General features: G+C 41.4%; 1 protein-coding gene across 1 annotated transcript in view; it reads left to right on the top strand.

Moving 5' to 3' along the window:
• The window catches only part of TMLHE (trimethyllysine hydroxylase, epsilon), a 54,681-nt gene extending 39,829 nt beyond the window's left edge, over positions 1–14,852 (top strand). The window contains exons 8-9 of the mRNA XM_056539287.1: positions 3,619–3,757; positions 14,438–14,852. Of these exons, the coding sequence (XP_056395262.1) occupies positions 3,619–3,757; positions 14,438–14,569 (271 nt within the window). The 3' untranslated portion in view covers positions 14,570–14,852. The remainder of the gene's footprint in view (positions 1–3,618; positions 3,758–14,437) is intronic.
• The last annotated feature ends 6,741 nt before the right edge of the window (positions 14,853–21,593 follow it).

Raw genomic sequence — 21,593 nt, 5'->3', positions numbered from 1 at the left:
ACTTATTATGCACTGACTATAATTATTATGCACTGACTATACTTATTATGCACTGACTATACTTATTATGCGCTGACTATACTTATGCACTGACTATACTTATCATGCACTGACTATACTTATACACTGACTATACTTAATATACACTGACTATACGTATTATGCACTTACTATACTTATTGTGCACTGACTACTTATTATACACTGACTATAATTATGTGCTGACTATACTTATTATGCGTTGACTATACTTATGCGCTGACTATACTTATTATGCACTGACTATACTTATGCGCTGACTATACTTATTATGCGTTGACTATACTTATGCGCTGACTATACTTATTATGCACTGACTATACTTATTATGCACTGACTATACTTATGCGCTGACTATACTTATTATGCACTGACTATACTTATGCGCTGACTATACTTATTATGCACTGACTATACTTATTATGCACTGACTATACTTATGCGCTGACTATACTTATTATGCACTGACTATACTTATGCGCTGACTATACTTATTATGCACTGACTATACTTATTATGCACTGACTATACTTATGCGCTGACTATACTTATTATGCACTGACTATACTTATGCGCTGACTATACTTATTATGCACTGACTATACTTATGCGCTGACTATACTTATTATGCGCTGACTATACTTATTATGCACTGACTATACTTATTATGCGCTGACTATAATTATTATGCGCTGACTATACTTATTATGCACTGACTACTTATTATGCTCTGACTATAATTATTATGCGCTGACTATACTTATTATGCACTGACTATAATTATTATGCACTGACTATACTTATTATGCACTGACTATACTTATTATGCGCTGACTATACTTATGCACTGACTATACTTATCATGCACTGACTATACTTATACACTGACTATACTTAATATACACTGACTATACGTATTATGCACTTACTATACTTATTGTGCACTGACTACTTATTATACACTGACTATAATTATGTGCTGACTATACTTATTATGCGTTGACTATACTTATGCGCTGACTATACTTATTATGCACTGACTATACTTATGCGCTGACTATACTTATTATGCGTTGACTATACTTATGCGCTGACTATACTTATTATGCACTGACTATACTTATTATGCACTGACTATACTTATGCGCTGACTATACTTATTATGCACTGACTATACTTATGCGCTGACTATACTTATTATGCACTGACTATACTTATTATGCACTGACTATACTTATGCGCTGACTATACTTATTATGCACTGACTATACTTATGCGCTGACTATACTTATTATGCACTGACTATACTTATTATGCACTGACTATACTTATGCGCTGACTATACTTATTATGCACTGACTATACTTATGCGCTGACTATAATTATTATGCACTGACTATACTTATGCGCTGACTATACTTATTATGCGCTGACTATACTTATTATGCACTGACTATACTTATTATGCGCTGACTATAATTATTATGCGCTGACTATAATTATTATGCACTGACTACTTATTATGCTCTGACTATAATTATTATGCACTGACTATAATTATTATGCACTGACTATACTTATTATGCACTGACTATACTTATTATGCGCTGACTATACTTATGCACTGACTATACTTATCATGCACTGACTATACTTATACACTGACTACACTGACTATACTTAATATACACTGACTATACCTACTATGCACTGGCTATACTTATTATGCACGCATACTATCCTTTCTATAGCACCAGCATATATATTGCAACACTATACAAAACTTGTGTGTCCTCAATTGACCAAAGCGTTTCTATACATCTGGCATGTCAATAAAGATATAGAAAGACAGAACAGAACAGAACCGGAGATAATAAGTGGGTGGTACACAAACAAGACCACTGTAACACCCTCCTTAACAAGTAATATCCCCTAAAACTAACATGACTCCAAACACATATACCAATCAAAAAGCAAAAGCCCAGGGAGTCATTTATTACGATATAAAAATAAAATTTTTATTGATACTCATTAAAATCAAACACACATATAAAGAGAAACAATACATAAAAAAAATGCGGCAACACCAGGTACCCCGCAACCATGATGACAATCAAGGGGTATATCATATAAAATGAGGTAGCATCAAAAAATGTAAACACAAACACCAATCTCCATATAAAGGATATACTCACTATAGTATAGCAAGTATATAAGCAAATTTAGTAAAGTGCTAGGTAAACAGTATATAAGGTGCTGTGTATTAACATATAAGCTCTATATAAGAACTAAAGTGCATAGTGCAACACAAGTATATTGCATAATACCCACAGGAGACCAGGATGGTCACAGAAAGGCTGCAGGGACCGGGATGCCACCAGTGGCGGCATCCCGGTCCCTGCAGCCTTTCTGTGACCATCCTGGTCTCCTGTGGGTATTATGACAACTACTTTTCTCTTTTTTCCCAGTCTTCTTGTGTTCATAGTACTATGTCCCATAAGCTCATTGTTACTGACTGGTTTTCTGTGACTCCTCCATAGTTCATAGGACTAGAGGCAGAAAATTGTTAAAGGGGTACTCCGCTGCTCAGCGTTTGGAACAAACTGTTCCGAACGCTGGAGCCGGCATTGGGAGCTTGTGATGTCATAGCCCCACCCCTCATTACGTCACAGCCCCGCCCCCTCAATGCAAGTCTATGGGAGGGGGCGTGACAACTGTCACGCCCCCTCCCATAGGCTTGCATTGAGGGGGCGGGGCTGTGACGTCACAAGCTCCCGGTGCTGGCTCCAGCGTTCGGAACAGTTTTTTTTCCAAACGCTGAGCGGCGGAGTACACCTTTAAGAGGTCCATCCCGTCCACAGCTATTTTCCCAGATGTTTTTGAATAGTGGAGACCACAGAGGGGTTATGGTCTTTGAATAGAGAAGACCAGGACTCAAGTCCTGCAGAAATGCATGGGAACAGAGTTCCTGCACTTTTTCCACAGCAGGAACACTTGGGGGCATTTATCATTGTGTTTCGAGGTTTTTTTGTTTTTTGCGTTGATTTGTCGCTATTAAGGCGCAGCACTGCGCCTCCGGCTATTTTTTGCGCTTTTTCGATTTACACCTTTTTTTTTTTTTTTAAAGAGTGTACAGGCCAGATGTTAAGGGTTAGTCTTGTGCACCGGTAATGAATTTATCAACTGTGACTGACTCAAAAAAGTCGCAATTGACCATTTAGGTGCAATTCTACACCAGCCCAGACCTAGCCTAGCTTTTTGGTGTATGTGAAGAGTGAAATTTCAGAAAATGTGTATCCTCCACAAAATTTATCAAATGACCTGCGACCATTTAATAAATTTGGCGGAGTCACGCAAAAAAACACGAAAAAATAAGGACTAAAAAATTAACTAAATCACACACATCTTAGTAAATGCCGCGCATTATGTGGAAGAGTTCCCAAACTTTTTTTCCAGGACTTGACCCCAGGAGAAGACCACAACCCCTGTACTTTCTCATATGTAGCTATGAGTGAGCACATGATGACATTGGTTATTGGGATTGCTTGACAGGAACTAGTAATGCCATCTTTCTTTCAGGTACAACAACTATGACCGTGCTGTCATTAACACAGTGCCCTATGGTCTGGTGCGCAGATGGTATGCCGCACATCGCATCCTCACCACCGAACTGAGGAAGCCGGAGAATGAGCTGTGGGTGAAGTTAAAACCGGGCAAGGTAAATGGAGGGGAAAGGGATTGAGGTCATTTAGACTGGGAGAAAAAAAATGGGCAGGGTGCTCCATTGTGAAGGAGTTTGAGTGGTATGAGCCCACCACCACCACTCCTATATACTAACCTGGTAGGTTTGTGCTAGAGGATAGACACAACTCAAATCAAAGGTATTGAGTTAAACCAGAAGGACACCTGGTCCTGGTTACCATGAGGGTAAGGGGTACTCTGGGGAAGTTAAGAAAAATAAAAATGACCCAAAGCCACCACAATACCTGTTCTGTGTCCCCTGTAGTTATCCATGTGATTTTGCCAGCTCCTGTGGCCCCTGTTGTCTCCTGAATATTCTTTTTCCTTGCTTGCAGCCCAGACTACAACTCCCAGCAGTCATTGCAGCTCTGTTTTATTGCTTCCAGCCAATTGCTTTTACTATCTGTGTGCATGCTGTGTTGTTGTAAACACAGTCAGCAGCACACACTGTACAAGTCTTTTCTTTCAAACTATCCTTACCCCCAGCAATAAATCATGCTATGCTCTGAATGGGAGCAGTCAGTGATAAGATAAAGAGCAGCGTTATGTGCTGAGGAGTCTGGGCTGTTTTTCTCCCAGCAAGAGCCTCACACAGAGAGGGGAGAGGAGGTGTGGCTGAAGCCAGAGTCCTAGACAGAAATCACGTGGTGTGTGTCTTCCAGGAGGGTGGGGGCTAGTCTCATAGAGGAGTTTGCACAAAGACAAAGAGGATCTGATAATGACGTCTTTCTCTCACTCCCTGCATGTAAGTGACAGCTGAAAGAGTCTTCACCACGATAGACGCACAGGACCTGACAATTATATTGGTACGTAACAATGGATCAATGCGTCCTGGCTGGCCGACGCATATATCTCTGATGTATGAGCATGTCTGCCAGCCAAGATGCCTGGGAGGTGTTTCACGTTCCACTTGAGGAAGGCGTATGTTGGTGCCAAAACCCGTTGTCCCATTGTATGATAGAATCATAAAATCCTGTGCATCTCTTGTGGTGAAGACTCCATGTACAAAAATACAGCAGCACTAACCTGCTAGCCATTTTTATTGGTGAATCCGTATCCAATGTAACGTAGCATCAGTGTGAATTTATTGATTTTTGTCATATTGATCATTTATCTGTCAGGTTGGATTTTCTTTTTATTCCTATGCGGCATGATGAGTCAAATTTGGCCAATCTTTTGCCACTTTTTTGGCAACTTTTTTGTTGTTAAATTCAACGGCTTGTTACTAGCGAGAACCTTGATATGAACAATTCCACAGAGGGTTAATCGCGCACATTCTGTCCCATCAAAGCCTTATGTGTGTATCCAGATTTGCTTTACCATGCTGACATGATAGCGTTGGGTACTTGCTGCAAATTGCCATAGTACAGTCGTCCCAGAAATGCCCAGTGGGGCATATGTATGGACCCAGCCTTTATTTTTCTTTCACCACCATAAGACTGGGTTGCCAAACTGTGGCCCTCCATATGTTGCAAAACTACAACTCCCAGCATGCTGAAAGTTGTAGTTTTGCAACATCTGGAGGGCCAAAGTTTGGAAACCACTGTTTTAGAACCTGAGGCTAGTACATGATATTCAGCAGGTTGCAGGAAAGGATATATGACAAATGTGGTGTGGGTGTCGTTTCTGTAGGTTGTATAATACATTATAGATTAGTTTTGCTGAATATGGTTATCTTTGATACGATCCGGTACACTTCCTGTAAATGGAGTGCGACATGAAATATGTCCATTCTAGTGATTATGTTTATATCTCAGATAAGATCCGGTACGCTTCCTGTATACGGTGTGCCGCCTGAAATATATCCAATCTTGAGAAAATGAGAAAAACATGGCTGTATTCTTTGAGAAACAGTGTCACACTTTCCAGTGGGTTTTGCATGGTATAGCCTCTCTGTTCCATTGTGGTGCATGGGGCTGAATGGCAACACCACACAGGGCACATGAACAGGTGTTGGGAAGAAAGAAGACAATTTTCTTCTTGCAAATCCTACATTTATTTTGTTCTCTTGTTGTCACAATTAGCAGGAATTCTCCTGTTTAAATGAGCACTCTCATTAAAACTAATTTTTGCTATTGCACTCCTTATGGTAAATAAAAAAATTGTTCTAATGTAGTTTGTTTAAAAAAAAAAATTAAGTTTTCTATGTTTTTATTGTGCTTAAAAAAGCTGCCACTAGGTGTCTCCCTACTTGTCCAGAGCACATTTCCCCCCATCTCTTGCACAGACTTTGGACTCCTGCTGGCCTGACAGAAGTCCAAAATCAGGAAATGCAGTCTGGAGTGCTGATGGGGGTTGTGTGCAGCCTTAGTCAATCATAGCTCCTCTCACACACTGAACTGCTCTGGGCTGTGTGTAGCAGAGTGAGAGAGGAAGTTCTCCCCTGTATGGCTTCAGATGATGCCACGCGTGCTGGGTAACGCCCCTTCTCAGTCTGTGAATCTGACTAAGGCCCAGGGTTTTTTATTTAGCAGGAGACTGCATATGGGTATCCTCTTAACATTCTCCCAGCCCTCTGGCAGGGAGCACATGGTAGGTGTTCACACTGGTGTGGTTCTCTGTGGCGGCCATTGTTGCTGTGATGCTTTGTCTGTGGGGTGGAGTGGCCTGGAGCCGGGTGCTTGGTAGGGCAGCAGTGGGGCTGTCTGGCCATTGGGTCATTCCCCCTGTGGGCTCTTTGTTGCGGTGGTGGTGGTTGCCACCCGGCGCTATGCCAGTTTTAGGTTAGGGACCCACTCTGACTAGGTGGCCTTGACGTGACAAGTAAACTTGTACTTTTTGATCAAAATGTATACTAACAACCTGTTAGTTTTTGAAATTATACTAAGAAGCAAGTAGATCAAAATACAAATGGTGTGGCTGTGTTTCTGTTTCTCTATTTTTGTTTTACACTTGGCCAAATCCTCCGGAACGAGCTGGAGCCTCACAATCCTGTGAGGTCTAGTGGTATGGAGGTCCACAGGCTTGTAGGCTCCACAGGCTTGTTTTATTCATCTTCTGTCTCTTTCCTGGCTGTCATCTTTGTTTCATGTTTATTTTTTGCTTTACCTCTTCCCCTTCTAAACGCCATGACTATTTAGTTTGTCGGTTGACAGAGCTGTACGAGTGCATATTGTTTGCGGGACAAGTAGCACTTTTTTTTATTGGCCATGCATTGCATGTATGAAGTTTAAGGGTACATTCCCACACGGCGTATTTGCTGCGTATTTGCTGCTGCGTATTTTATTTTCTCTGTTGAAGTCAATGGGTAGGAAAATACGCAGCACCAAATACGCAGCAAATACGCAGCAAAATACGCCGTGTGGGAACGTACCCTAATAGTATATTATTCAACGTATTATATCTTTAATGTGGTATGACTTTTGCAGGGTGAACATATCCTTTAAATGAGTTCTGTAGTAAAACATAACTTATAAGTTATAAATCGTATGGAGTCAGAGTGCTGGGACCCCCGCGATCTCCTGAACAGGGCCCCGGCAGTCTAATGGAAGGGGGGCATGCCAACCCCTGCACGGAGCGCCGGTCTACTGAAAATTTCCATGGAGGGGGCATGACGGCCGCGGCTTCCTGGAGGGGTCAGAACTGCTGCTTCCCGCAGACTGCCGAGCCCCCGTTCAGGAGATGGTGGGGGGTCCCATTAGTCGGATCCCCGTGATCTGTAACTTATTCTTATCCTTTGAATAAGTTATGTATAACTGCACTACTCCTTTAAATACATTATTGTAAGGCAATGTTTCCCAACCAGGTTGTCTTCAGTTGCTGCAAAACTACAACTCCGAGCATGCAGGGAGTTGTAGTTTTGCAGCATCTAGAGGACCACAGTTTGGGAAACTCCCTTCGTATCTGCTTTTTTAGCACAGGTCTTTCAGTTCACACATAACTTTTCATGACATTGTTTGTGGGTTTCAGCCGAAGCAGTTGCACAAGCTGTGGTTATTTCTGGAGTCTCACAATGTCTTATAGTTACCTTGGTTAATTTAGTCACTAGATTTTAAAGACAGAATGCACCATGTTTTGACATGTTGTCCTGTCTGGGCAACCCATATTCATGTATTGGTTTTGGACCTCTATTAGCCAGAGAGTGGATTTTGGTCTGTAGGACTTGGTGTATTACTGCCTGGTCTAACAGGTGCCATGTAATACTGCATTTCCCCTGCAGTAGGCGCTGTAAGGAGCTTTTATCCTGCCGTCAAGAGCTGATTCCATAGTTTGTTAGGCTATGTGTTCATACGGCAGAATTTCCGCAATTCTGCACAGCAAAGCTTGGTGAACAGAATTGTGGAATTCCACCGGCATTGCGGCAAAATTTCTGTGTTCTCTAAACATAGAATTCTGCTGAAATTCAAGCCCCATTGAGTTCATTAGGATTCTGCCTGCAATTCTGAAAAAAAAAAGACAGGGCTTTAGGTTTTGCGGAATGCAGAAATTCCACAGTGTAAATGGGACCGCAGAATCCTATGAAACATAATGGGCTCTGAATTTCAGCAGAATTTTCGGCAGAATTCTTCCGCGGAAATACCGCTGTGTGAACATAGCCTAAGTTAGCATTAGTGTTGATTAGACATTAAAGTTTATCCTAGTAACAAGGTAATAACTTTTGGTATGCTAGAGCATTAGGCTATGTTCACACGGCAGAATATCAGCAATCCAGAATTGCCTCGGAATTTCAGCAGAATTGATTCAAGATACATGAAAAGGGTATTCCAGGAAAAAAAAAATATTTTTTTTTTATAGCCAGGTGATATTAAAAAAAAAAAAAATCCTTCCAATAATTATCAGCTGCTGAAGTTGAGTTCTTTTCTGTCTGGCAACAGTGCTCTCTGCTGACATCTCTGCTTGTCTCAGGAACTGCACAGAGTAGAAGAGGTTTGCTATGGGGATTTGCTTCTACTCTGGACAGTTCCTGAGACAGGTGTCATCAGAGAGCACTTAGACAGAAAAGGACAACTCAACTTCAGCAGCTCATAAGTACTGAAAGGATTAAGATTTTTTTAATAGAAGAAATTTACAAATCTGTTCAACTTTCTGGAGCCAGTTGAAATATAAAAAAGTTTATTTTCCTGGATAACCCCTTTAATGCTGTTGGTAGTAAACTGGTAATCAAACAAGAAGAGGAGATGATCCAGCGTGGGTCAATAGAAATCCAGACTTTATTGGAACTCACAGTAAAAGCAGTAAAAGCAACCAGCAGATCAGACGCGTTTCAGGCGCATGCGCCCTTCGTCAGTGATGTCATCCATCTGCACAGGTGTCAGTTAAATACCGACCAGGTAGTGGGTGGAGAGTTAACCACCAATTGAACTACACTTGGACCGCTGACAACGGTGCAGAGGAGGATACTAATACAAAACATAGACAAAATGTTAGTAAAAGTACAAGAAGCTAAAACAATACACTAATATGCAATTTTGCACAAATGGCTTGTACAACACAGGAAAATAACATGGTGATAAATGTACACCAGTTATAATCCGCTGTGAAAGTGGAACAAACGTGTGTGTGTGACTGCGGCGCTAATAATGGAACAGCAATTCTCTCTTTAAATTCAGACCCTTCGGTGCACTGGTGCCCAAAGTGAATTGCCAGAATGCCTCACGTTCCAACAATTTTCGCCGCACACAACCACCACGGGGTCCTATGTGAACACGTTCTATAGCATAAATTTGAAAATAATTAATGTGGCCACCATGTACAGTTTTAAAATGTAAAGATGCTGCCGATCGGTTTCTTACGGCATTGCTGGTTATGTCATTGAGATGTTCCAGTGCTCTGACCCTAAGTTTCCTGGAAGTGGAGCCTACGTATTTAAGTTGGCACTGCGAACACTCAATGACATAGACTACATTATGGTGGTTACAGTTAATATAATCTTTTATCTGATAATTTTTGGTTTGCTCTGCATTGGAAAATTGTGTGCATAATTTAGCATAATTACAAGTTCTACAAATCCTACCGCCACATTTAAAAAATCCTCTATTACTCAACCAGTTATTTCTATTAACTGTGTTGGACAATACCAAGCTAGGGGAAAGAATATCTCCCAGGGTTTTTGCCTTTTTTGGGACTATGTGACAACCTTTAGATAATATTTTTGCTACAGTTTCATCCTGTCTCAGGAAATGGAGGTGTCTATTGATAATATTCTTGACCTGTGTAAATTGGGGAGAATAAGTGAGTGCTATGACCGGTTTGTTCTGAAAATTAGAGCGACTGTGTTGTGAACAGTTAATAGGTGGAGAAATTAGACGAGAACGGTCCTTTTTAGCAACAATAGTTTTAGCTCTGGATAAAGTACGTTTAGTGTAGCCTCTATTCGCGAGCCTACGTGAAGCCTCACTGATTTGAGACTCGCAAGTAGAGGGACCACTACAATTTCTTTTTATCCGTGTGAATTATCCTACTGGAATAGCCCTGATGGTATGTGGCGGATGATTACTATCAGCTCTGAGAATAGTGTTACCTGCAGTGGGTTTGCGGAACGTTGAAACAGAAATGATATGATCTGGTACTGAGCTGAATTCAAGGTCAAGGAAGGAAATGCTGGATGGGTGTGAATGGTGAGTGAATTTAAGATTGTAGGAATTGTCATTAATGTATTCCAGGAACAGTGGTATGGCAGACATATCACCCCTCCAAATCAGGAGGAGATCATCTATGAATCTGCCATACCACTGCACGTGGGAAACAAATGGATTGGATGTGGAAAAGAGGTACTTGGATTCCCAATATGACATAGTCAGATTGGCTAAAGAAGGTGAATGTCTAGCGCCCATGGAAACGCCACTAGTTTGAATGAAGAACATGCGGTCAAAAGAAAAAAAAAAGTTATGTGTCATGAGATACCATGTGCTCATTTTAATAAATTCTTTTAAATCAGAGGTATAGTCACTGTGGTTGTCCAAATGGTACATCAGTGCCTCCATGGCGACATGCCAGGGAATACTGGTGTACAATGAGACAACATCACAAGTTAACCAACTATGCTCTGGCCTCCATGTTAGGTGTTCGAAAGCTCTAAGAACATCTCTAGAATCTTTAAGATACCCAGGGACCCTTTGGACCATGGGCTGAAGCATTTGATCAGTCCATATGGATAGTTTTTCTGAAAGGGAACCGCAAGAAGATACAATCGGTCTCATAGGGGAGATTAGTTTATGGGTTTTGGGTAGGCCGTACATGATGGGGATAATAGGTTCATCCACCAGCATGTATTCCCTATCCCTATTTGAAATGACACCCAAACTAACCCCCTCACTCAGTAGTTTATCCAACTCATTTTTAAACTTGGCGGTAGGATCAAAATCCAATTTTTTGTACACATTTGTATCCAAAAGTAGATCATTACTTTGTTGCATATAAATCGCCTTATCCATCACAGTGACTGTGCCGCCCTTATCAGACATTTTAATGACTATATCATCTGCAATACTAAGTTCATTGAGAGCGGCATTTTCACTGTGCGAAAGGTTGCGATGTTTGTTGGGCAGTCCTGATCGACTGTTACCCAATGCAATTAAATCCACCTCCACTGCATTTTGGAATAAATCCATACCATTGGTTCTAGATTGAAGAGGATAAAAATAAGGGTTAGCATTTCTATGAGCAGGGTTGCTATAGGTAACTGCATCTGATTGTTCTCCAGCTAAATCTTGTAATGTGCATAAAGCCACCTGCTCAGAGAAATGTAATCCACAAAATTTGTTAACATAATTATTACGAGAGATAGGTACATTATAATCCATAACAACATCTGCGAAAAAATGTTTTTTGATTGTCAAATTTTGTACAAACTTGTTAATTTCACATAACATTTTAAAAATTTGCAGATCGTTAGATGGGGAGAAATTCATTCCCCTACTAAGGACACTGATTTGGTCAGGAGTGAGTGTCCTATTAGATAAATTTAACACTGTTAATTTCTCGTCACTTGGCTCCTCAATCTGGGAGTGGCCACGTCTGTTGTGTTTTCTTCCCCCCCTCCGGGAGGGTTTCCTTTGCGCTTGGAGTTTTTTGAAAGATGACGCTGTTGAACAGCTGAAGACTGTGAAGTGTCCGATTCTGTGCTATCTCCATTGGCTTCCGTTTCATACTCAGATGAGCTGAATGTAACTTTCGGTTTGCGGTTGCGATTCCTTCTTCTATAATTTTTATTTTTATTTTTGAGAATGGATTTGGGTTCACTTGATTCCCATTTGCCCCACGCATAGACTTGATTGGTTTCATAGTCCCGTATGTCCCGCTGTAACTTGATTTTTTTGGTTTCCATGATGTGGGTTTCCATTTTATTAATGCGCTCATTTATTTTATCCAAGAAATCTTTATATTCAGGTAAATCCTTGTACAATTCAGCTTCACTATTAAATTTGTCAATGTCCTCTGTGAGGGTCTCCAATCTGAGAGACTCGAATTTAGTGATAGTCTTCATGATACTTTTGGAACAAATGGTAAGAGCCTCATTCCACTCATTCAGCATTTCATCACAATAGACAACATTAGGATTTTTCCGGATCCGTAGACCTCTCGGAATAATTTCTTTAGTTAAATAATTTGTGAGAGTGGTGTGATCCCACCATAACTTCATTTCCTGGAATTGCAGGCGTTCAAGATTATGCATGCATACTTTAAGGTTCACCAGATTAGGTTCCTGGGATCCTGTAGCAGCAAATAAATTGGCTGCTTTGGCAGAACGGTTCAAGTTAGCCATGACTGCAAAACGCAATAGTGAACTGGGTTGCACACAGTACCTTGCTCCTGTGATGATCCTGTGAAGTTCTCTGGAAGGTGGTGAGCACGGAATGGCTGTAGAACTTGGCAAGTATAGTTCGGAAAAATCCAGCTCGCTCCACCAATGCGCCCCCGACACGGATCCGCACCCAGCCCGGTGCACATGGATTCAAACAAGAAGAGGAGATGATCCAGCGTGGGTCAATAGAAATCCAGACTTTATTGGAACTCACAGTAAAAGCAGTAAAAGCAACCAGCAGATCAGACGCGTTTCAGGCACATGCGCCCTTCGTCAGTGATGTCTTCCATCTGCACAGGTGTCAGTTAAATACCGACCAGGTAGTGGGTGGAGAGTTAACCACCAATTGAACTACACTTGGACCGCTGACAACGGTGCAGAGGAGGATACTAATACAAAACATAGACAAAATGTTAGTAAAAGTACAAGAAGCTAAAACAATACACTAATATGCAATTTTGCACAAATGGCTTGTACAACACAGGAAAATAACATGGTAATACAGGGGGTTTATAGGGGTCTGTTGTTAGATGAAGGCCTAAATGTGTCCTTTTACACTGTTATCTGGCCCTAAATGTTGATATACCGCAACAGAGAGAGGATGGAAAAGCATAGTGGACTACTTTATTCCATTCAGCAGGATTATATATGTAAAAAAAATTGTATCTGTTAAACGGACACTGGAAAAAACTTAGGACATGTCAAAAGATTTTATCGGTCATGGTCCCAGACCCCCACCGATCAGGAGACCGAACAGAAATAAGTGCGCGCTAGTGTGCAAATTCCCCAGCCCTCATCGATCTTTGTCTTGCTGCTCCATTATAAGTCTATGAGGCAGTGAGTCAACGATAGCAGAGAGCCGGGGAGTAAAGCGTGCGGTATCCTCGCTCGTTGTCCTCATCGGTGCTGAGACCCCAACTCATCAAGACTTTACACATGTCAAAAAAGTGACATGTACACTTTAAATGGTTTATATAGCATAAGGAAACATACACCTGTCCTCCGTTTGTGAGTGGTATTACAATTGTACTGTGAACTGCGTTGCAGTACCACAGACAAACTGAGGACAAGTGCTTTTTCTGGAAGATAACAGTTATGTTTTTCTAATTCTGGTTAACCCCTTAAAGGGGTACTTAGGTGGAAAACTGATTTGTAAATTACTTCTGTTAAAAAATCTTAATCCTTCCTGTACTTATTAGCTGCTGAATACTACAGAGGAAATTATTTTCTTTTTGGAACATAGAGCTCTCTGCTGACATCACGAGCACCATGCTCTCTGCTGACATCTCTGTCCGTTTTAAGAACTGTCCAGAGTAGGAGAAAATCACCATAGAAAACATATGCTGCTCTGGACAGTTCCTAAAATGGACAGAGATGTCAGCAGAGAGCACTGTGCTCGTCATGTCAGCAGAGAACTCTGTGTTCCAAAAAGAAAAGAATTTCCTCGGTAGTATTCAGCAGGTTATAAGTACTGGAACGATTAAGATTTTTTAATAGAAGCAATTTACAAATCTGTTTAACTTTCTGGCACCAGTTGATTTATAAAAAAAAAAAGTTTTCCACTGGAGTACCCCTTTAAAACTGATACCATGGGTAGCCTATGGGTAATGGATGGCACTGTATGGCATCAATTTAACACATGCATCATGAGCCGTTCGGTAGCTTTTCAGAACATGACCTTTTCATAGGGCTATCCAAAAATGACAAATTATAAGTGTCTGATCTCGAGAATGAGGACTCAAGTATCCCATCAGAATCGAGCACCGGTCATGAATGGGCCCCACCGCTCCTTTCATTTTCTGTGGGAGCCACCGGTTCTTCTACAATGCAAGGCCACGGCTGGACTCTGAAAGGACGTAGTATTTCCACATGTTGCTCGTTCTTCTGAACCTAAACTTATTTCTCTTACTTCAGGTTCTGTTTGTGGACAACTGGAGAGTCCTACATGGACGGGAGTCCTTCACCGGATACAGACAACTGTGTGGTTGCTATCTCACTCGAGATGATGTCCTGAACACTGCCCGTTTACTAGGCCTCAAAGCCTGAGGATACTACAGAGGAAGTAATGGTAGCCACATCTGTTCACTGCCAAAACAATTTCACCATAGGATAACCCATATTGAACCTGCCTCTAGTAGACTTGGAAAGTCTTTCAGGAATGATCCACCAATGTAATTGTTTTTTAATGCTCAATACTTCACAGTCCTGTTGTCTACACAAGGGCTTTAATGTGCTAAGAATTATCAAGTTGATGAAATTACTGAATTATTTATGGCATTGAAGCTCATATAACCACATATGGAAAGATGGCCTCCATCAGCGTTCTCAAACTGTGGCCTTCCAGATATTGCAAAACTTCAACTCCCAGCATGCCCGGACAGCCGTTGGCTGTCCGGGCATGCTGGGAGTTGAAGTTTTGCAACGTCTAGAGGGCTGCAGTTTGAGACCACTGGCCTACATGGTGCCTTGAAGCCTATCAACGCTGAATAATCCTATGGAGCATCAAAGAGGCCCGATTCTATGACCAAAATGGTAGATCTTGTTGACTACCAGTGATAATACGTGAAGCTTTACCATTTACCTAAGGTCGGGATGAACTGTTGTCTGGAATATAGGGTGATTCAAAAAGGATGGTGCGAAGGTAGAGGCCTGTAGATAAACTAGGGCGCATAAACGTAACTTGTATAGACGTTACTGGTCTAAGGTAATATAGGAAATATGTTGTGTTAGTCATAGAAATATCAAGAAAAACATTTTCCAGTGAAAAATTTTATTGATGGTGGTTCTTGACAATTTATAAACACATAAGTAATATCACTCAATAAGCAGCCCAAGAACAAGTCAGGTGGGGAAATCTGATCCTATCCCTATCTGAGATGCCTGCGTGTCAAAACTGTAGGTCCCCTGTCCTTGTGACCTGGGCCTACACCGGAACCTCCTGGTAGACCCTAGGCTAGGTTGGGGATACAGATAGTAGATATGGTAACCAACCTGTGCGTCTGTACTGGCTATTGATGATAAGGGGTTATTACCTGTTGTGGCCAAACATACCTGTATACCATATCTATGTATCCCCAACCTAGCCTAGGGTCTACCGGGAGGTTCCGGTGTAGGCCCAGGTGACAAGCACTACAGCCTACAGCTTTGACAGGCAGGCATCTCAGATAGGGATAGGATCAGATTTCCCCACCTGACTTGTTCTTGGGCTGCTCATTGAGTGATTATTATTATGTCGAGAATCAATAAAAATTTTCACTGGAAAATGTTTTTCTTCATATTTCTGTAGATAAACTAGCAGCAGTGGCAAATTGCCAGTGACTAAGAATCAAAGCAAGACTGGGAAGGTCAGTCACCACAACGTTAGAATTTATGGCTCAGGAAAACCATGTGACCTTATTAAGCACATGAGGGACTCACCCAAAGTACACTTGTTCTGTGCTATGAGCAGAAGCAAAGTCTATACAGTAGTCCCTTATTGTTTGCAGAGTATATGGTCACTGGCTTCTTCTACCTGGGCATGTCATAGGAATACACAGAAACAGGCAAATCCTCCACAAATGGACGGGATAATCCCAGGCACTCGAAAGGAACCTCCACAAACAGGTCAAGTGAGTAATATTTTTTATCCCCAGAATGCAACACGTTTCGCATTGAGGTAACCAAAGTTTCATGTGGCCCGATAAAGCGGTGATTGTCTTACAGCGAAACGGGAATAAACCTGTTACTCACTCGACCTGTTCATGGAGGTTTCTTTCGAGCACCTGGAATTGTCCTATCTATTTGTGGAGGATTTGCCTGTATCTCTGTTGTGCTGGGCTCGGAAACCATTCTTGGTAAGTGCTAAATCACATATAGCGTTTATTAGTACTGGCGGTATTATGCTATGGAGCGCTATTCATTTTCTTTTTAGCTGTATGTCATAGGAATGGCTTACACCAGAGATCTGTCAAAGTCTATCAGCAGGATGGCTGCCTCCACAGCTCCATTTGGATGTTCACTGATACCTGGATGAAACTCTACTGGAACTTTGGATCAGTCATCAATGTTGTGCTAGCCTCCATGATCACCAGATCTAACACCATGTGACTTCTTTCTGTGGTGCTACATTATGGACTCAAGGTGTATCTGTCCAACCTTCCCGAGCCACAGGATCTGAACAACCTGAGACAACGCATCACTTAAACAGTCTGGACTACCACCTAGACATCTGCCGTGTTACCAATGGAAATAACGTTGAACATTTGTGGTGTATAGATAAAATTGAGATATATAATGCTATTTTCATGTTCAGAGACTTGTGGCATATTCTCTTGGTTATAAATACCGAGGCTATAATTTAGCACCCTCCTTTTTTTAATCAAAACCTGTGTAGATGTAGAGAAGTGGAGTTAGCGCATAGCAACCGATCCGATTGCTTCTTTCATTTTTAAACCCCTTAATAACACTGGACGTAAATGTACATTCTAGTGCCCTGGCACTTAAAGGGGTTATCCAGGAATCGAAAAACAGAGCTAATTTATTTAAAAAAAAACGCTCCCTGTCTGTCTCCAGGTTGATTGTGGCTTTACAACTTGACTCCATTTATTTCAATGGAACTGAGCTGCAGAACCACACCCAACCTGGAGACAGAGAGGCAGTGGTTTGTAAAAGAAAAAAAGCCCTGTTTTTCGATTCCTGGATAACTTCTTTAACCCCTTAAGGACCCAGCCCATTTTCATCTTAAAGACCAGAGCATTTTTTGAACATCTGACAACTGTCACTTTAAGAATTAATAACTCTGGGATTCTTTTAATTATGAATTTGATTCTGAGAGTTTTTTCGTGACATATTCTACATTAACATAGTGGTAAATTTTTGTCGATACTTGCATCATTTCTTGGTGAAAAATTCCAAAATGTAATGAAAAATTTGAAAATTTTGCATTTTTTTTTCGTTTGAAGCTCCCTGTTTGTAAGGAAAATAGACATACCTAATAAATTATATATTAATTCACATATGCAATATGTCCACTTTATATTTTCATCATAAAGTTGACATTTTTTTACTTTTGGAACACATCAGAGGGCTTCAAAGTTCAGCAGCAATTTTTCACAAAACTTTCAAAATCTGAGTTTTTCTGGGACCAATTCAGTTTTGAAGTGGATTTGAGGGGCCTTCATATTAGAAATACCCCATAAATTACCCCATTATAAAAACTGCACCCCCCAAAATATTCAAAATGACATTCGGAAAGTGTGTTTACCCTGTAGGTGCTTCACAGGAATAGCAGCAAAGTGAAGCAGAAAATTCAAAATCTTCATTTTTTACACTTGCATGTTCTTGTAGATCCAGTTTTTGAATTTTTACAAGGGGTAAAAGGAGAGAAATTTCCCCTCCCCCCAAAAAAATGTGTAACCCAATTTCTCTCGAGTAAGTAAAAACCTCACATGTGGATGTAAAGTGCTCTGCGGGTGCAGTTGAGGGCTCAGAAGGGAAGGAGCGACAATGGGATTTTGGAGAGTGAGTTTTTCTGAAATGGTTTTTGGGGGGCATGTCACATTTAGGAAGCCCCTATGGTGCCAGAACAGGAAAACAACATGGCATAGTATTTTCGAAACTACACCCATCAAGGAACATAACAAGGGGTACAGTGAGCCTTAACACCCTACAGGTGTTTGACGACTTTTCATTAAATTTGGATGTGTAAATGAATTTATTTTTTTTCACTAAAATGCAATTTTCCCCCCAAATTTTACATTTTTGCAAGGGATAATAGGAGAAAATGCCTCCAAAATTTGTAACCCCATTTCTTCTGAGTATGGAAATACCCCATGTGTGGACATCAAGTGCACTGCGGGGGCACTACAATGCGCAAAAAAAGAAAACACATCGCATACTAATTTAGAAACTACACCCCTCAAGGAATGTAACAAGGGGTACAGTGAGCCTTAACACTCCACAGATGTTTGATAAATGTTAATTAAAATGGGATGTTAAAAGGAAAAATGAGATTTTTTTTTTTACACTACAATGTAATGTAATGTAATTGGGCTGTTACCCTAAATTTTTTATTTTCACAAGTGGTAATAGGAGAAAATGTCACCGTAAATTTGTAAATACATTCCTTCGGAGTAAGGATATACCTCATATTTGCCAAAAAACTGCTCTGCGGGTGTACACCAGGTCTCAGAGGAGCAGGAGCACCATTCAGCTTTTGGAGAATTTTGTCAGGGGCCTTGAGGGTTTACAGAGCTACCATGGAGTGAGAACAGCAGGACTCCCCCTCAATTGCCATCATTTTGGAAACTACACCCCTCAGGGAACGTAACAAGGGGTACAGTGAGTATTTACACCTCACAGGTGTTCGGAACATTGGGGCGTAAAATGACAAAATAGTTTTTTTTGCGCAAAAATGGTGGTGTTACCCCAAATTTTTCATTTGCACAAGGAGTAATAGGAGAAAATTCACCCCAAATTTTGTAACCCTATTGCTTCTGGGTATGGATATACCCTATATGTAAATGTAACATGCTGTGGGGCGCAAAAGTCATAGAGGTCTGTTTGCATTTGAGGCATATGGCATATCAGTAGCTAACGGTTACATACATTCAGCGGAAAATAACAAAAAGAAACACCCACATGTGACCCCATTCCACACAGTTCACCCCCTGGGAAAGGTGTATAGGGGGAAACTGGACATTTGGAACGGATGAATGTTCCCTAAATTTATTTTCCAGGAATAGATGAAGTGTACTATGGGGGGGATGAAAATTACAATGTTACTACTGATATGCCAATTATGTTCCCAGAATGATGCCCACCCCAAACCCTATGCTCTGAATCATCATTCTGGGAATGTGATGTGTGTGGCCGTCCCTAACCTGTTGCCTCAAATGCGCACCCGCTCAGGCGGAGAGAGAGCGTTGCGCATTTGAAGCAACATAAAAAAAGACCCCGATGCTAGTGACTAAGTGACCCCTAAAAATACCCCCAGAGGTCTTATCAGGTTTTTTTTTGTTGTTTTTTTTATAGAGTTTTTTGGGCAATTTAGTGGTTTATGGGGTTGAAATTTGGAATGTACTCTGTACTTGGTACATTGGGGTCAAATTATGGAAAATTAAACTGAAAAGGGAACATTTAGTACTGCATGGAAGCAGTTTTTAATGCAGAGGCCCGGATGATCGGGGCAAGTGTCACATTGAGTGGTGGTGTCCTTCCGTATCCCCCTCTTGTGACACAGTCTACATTTTTTTCTGGGTTCGTCCCTTCTCTCCAGTGTGGGGGACTTCACCTGGAAAGTGTTGGCCTGGGACGATCCTGGCACCTATAACTTCAGTTCCTTGGGAAGACCGGCCTGCTCTTTCCCGGTCACCAAAGATCAGGACCTTTAGGACTTCTTTTTGGAACTGGAGGAATGTCCCTGTGTTGCCAGCGTACAAAAGAGTTGTACATGGCAACCTGTACCAAGTAGACCACAACCTTTTGTACCATTCCTGTGTTTTCTGCATGGCCATGTATGGCTTGAGGACTTGGACAGAAAGATCAACTCCCCCCTTATACTGATTGTAGTCCAGAATACAATCGGGCTTGAGGACCGTTGTTGTGGTACCTCACACAGGGACAGGTGAGCTGTCGTTACCATGAACTGTGGTCAGCATAAGGACATCCCTCTTATCCTTATATCTGACCAGCAACAGGTTTTCTTGGGTAAGGGCACGAGAGTCACCCTTGTGCATAGGTGTCTGGAAAAAAATTAGAGGGAGGCCTCTCTGGTTCTCCCACATGGTCCCACAAGCGGACGTGGATCTGGCGGCAAGGGATGTGAACAGAGGGATGCTGGTATAAAAGTTCATAAAAGTCTGTAGACTCATCTACAGAGAGCTCCCTGAGGGGTACGTAGGCCTCCAAAAATTTGGCCCCAAAGTGATCGATGACCGGCCTCACTTTGTAAAGCCGGTCATAAGCAGCATCACTTCGGGGGGACATGCCGCATTATCAGTGTAATGTAAGCATTTCCAAATGGCCTTGAACCGCCTCCGTATCATGGCCATACTGTAGAGTGGGGTCTGGTAGAGGACGTCCCCACTCCAGTACTGCCTGACACTGTTTTTTTTTACTAGGCCCATATGCAGCACAAGGCCTCAAAATGTCCTCATTTCGGCTGCATTGACGACTGCACACACGCAGCAGCTGTTACCTGGCTCAATGCTGAGAAGCTGCGTTTCCTATGCAACGTCCGCTTGTGCACCCTGTGAACAATAAAATTCTCTGTGACATTGTGACACCGGTGAGTGACGCCTTTTATTTCTACCTGTCTGGATGCTTTATGGACTATTCTCTTTTGGAACCCCGGTATCATAAATGTGTCCACCGGCCGTAGGCTGCTTTATGTGGTGAAGATACACCTGTTCTTTCCTATCATGAGGAGTCATTGTGTTGTTGGTGGTCATAGAGGTGGCGGTGCCGACTGCTTGAACTTTTTGCAACACAATAATAGAAAAGCATGTGAAACAATAAAGAAATTTGCACTGTTTGCCCAATTTATCTGGTTGCGCTGTATATTTTACGGTGAAATGAAAGATGTCGTTCCAAAGTACAAAAAAAGGAGGAAAAACAAAAACACAACAATTTAAATTGACTGGGTCCTAAGGGCAAAATAGGCTGTGTCCTTAAAGAGGCACTGTCATTGTTAAAAACTTTTCATATATTGCAGGACTCATTATAATATGACATTTCACAATATACACCTGTTAAATTTATTTATTTATTTTTACCTTAAATTCAAGCTCAAAATAGCAGCCACTAGGGGTCGCCTGTCTTTTAGCCAGACAGACTAGTCTAGATTTTACAGCATACTGGATACCGGCCGTAAAGCATACCGGTATCCAGTATAGGAGATTTCTATTGAGTGTATGCAAAACTACAGATAAAAGATGTATGGACATGCTGGGTGCTGTAGTTTTACAACAGCTGGAGGCAACACTGCTCTAACACAGTTATTTACAAACACTGCAGCTTCAGTTGTTACTAAACTACAACTCCCAGCATTCTGAAATAGTCAAAGCTTTTTCGGACTCCTGAATGACAAAGA

The sequence above is a fragment of the Hyla sarda genome, chromosome 9, assembly GCF_029499605.1.
Source record: "Hyla sarda isolate aHylSar1 chromosome 9, aHylSar1.hap1, whole genome shotgun sequence".
Classification (NCBI taxonomy): Eukaryota; Metazoa; Chordata; class Amphibia; order Anura; family Hylidae; genus Hyla; species Hyla sarda.
The sequence above is the reverse complement of the archived record's forward strand: the minus strand, read 5'-3'. Positions and strand labels throughout refer to the sequence as shown.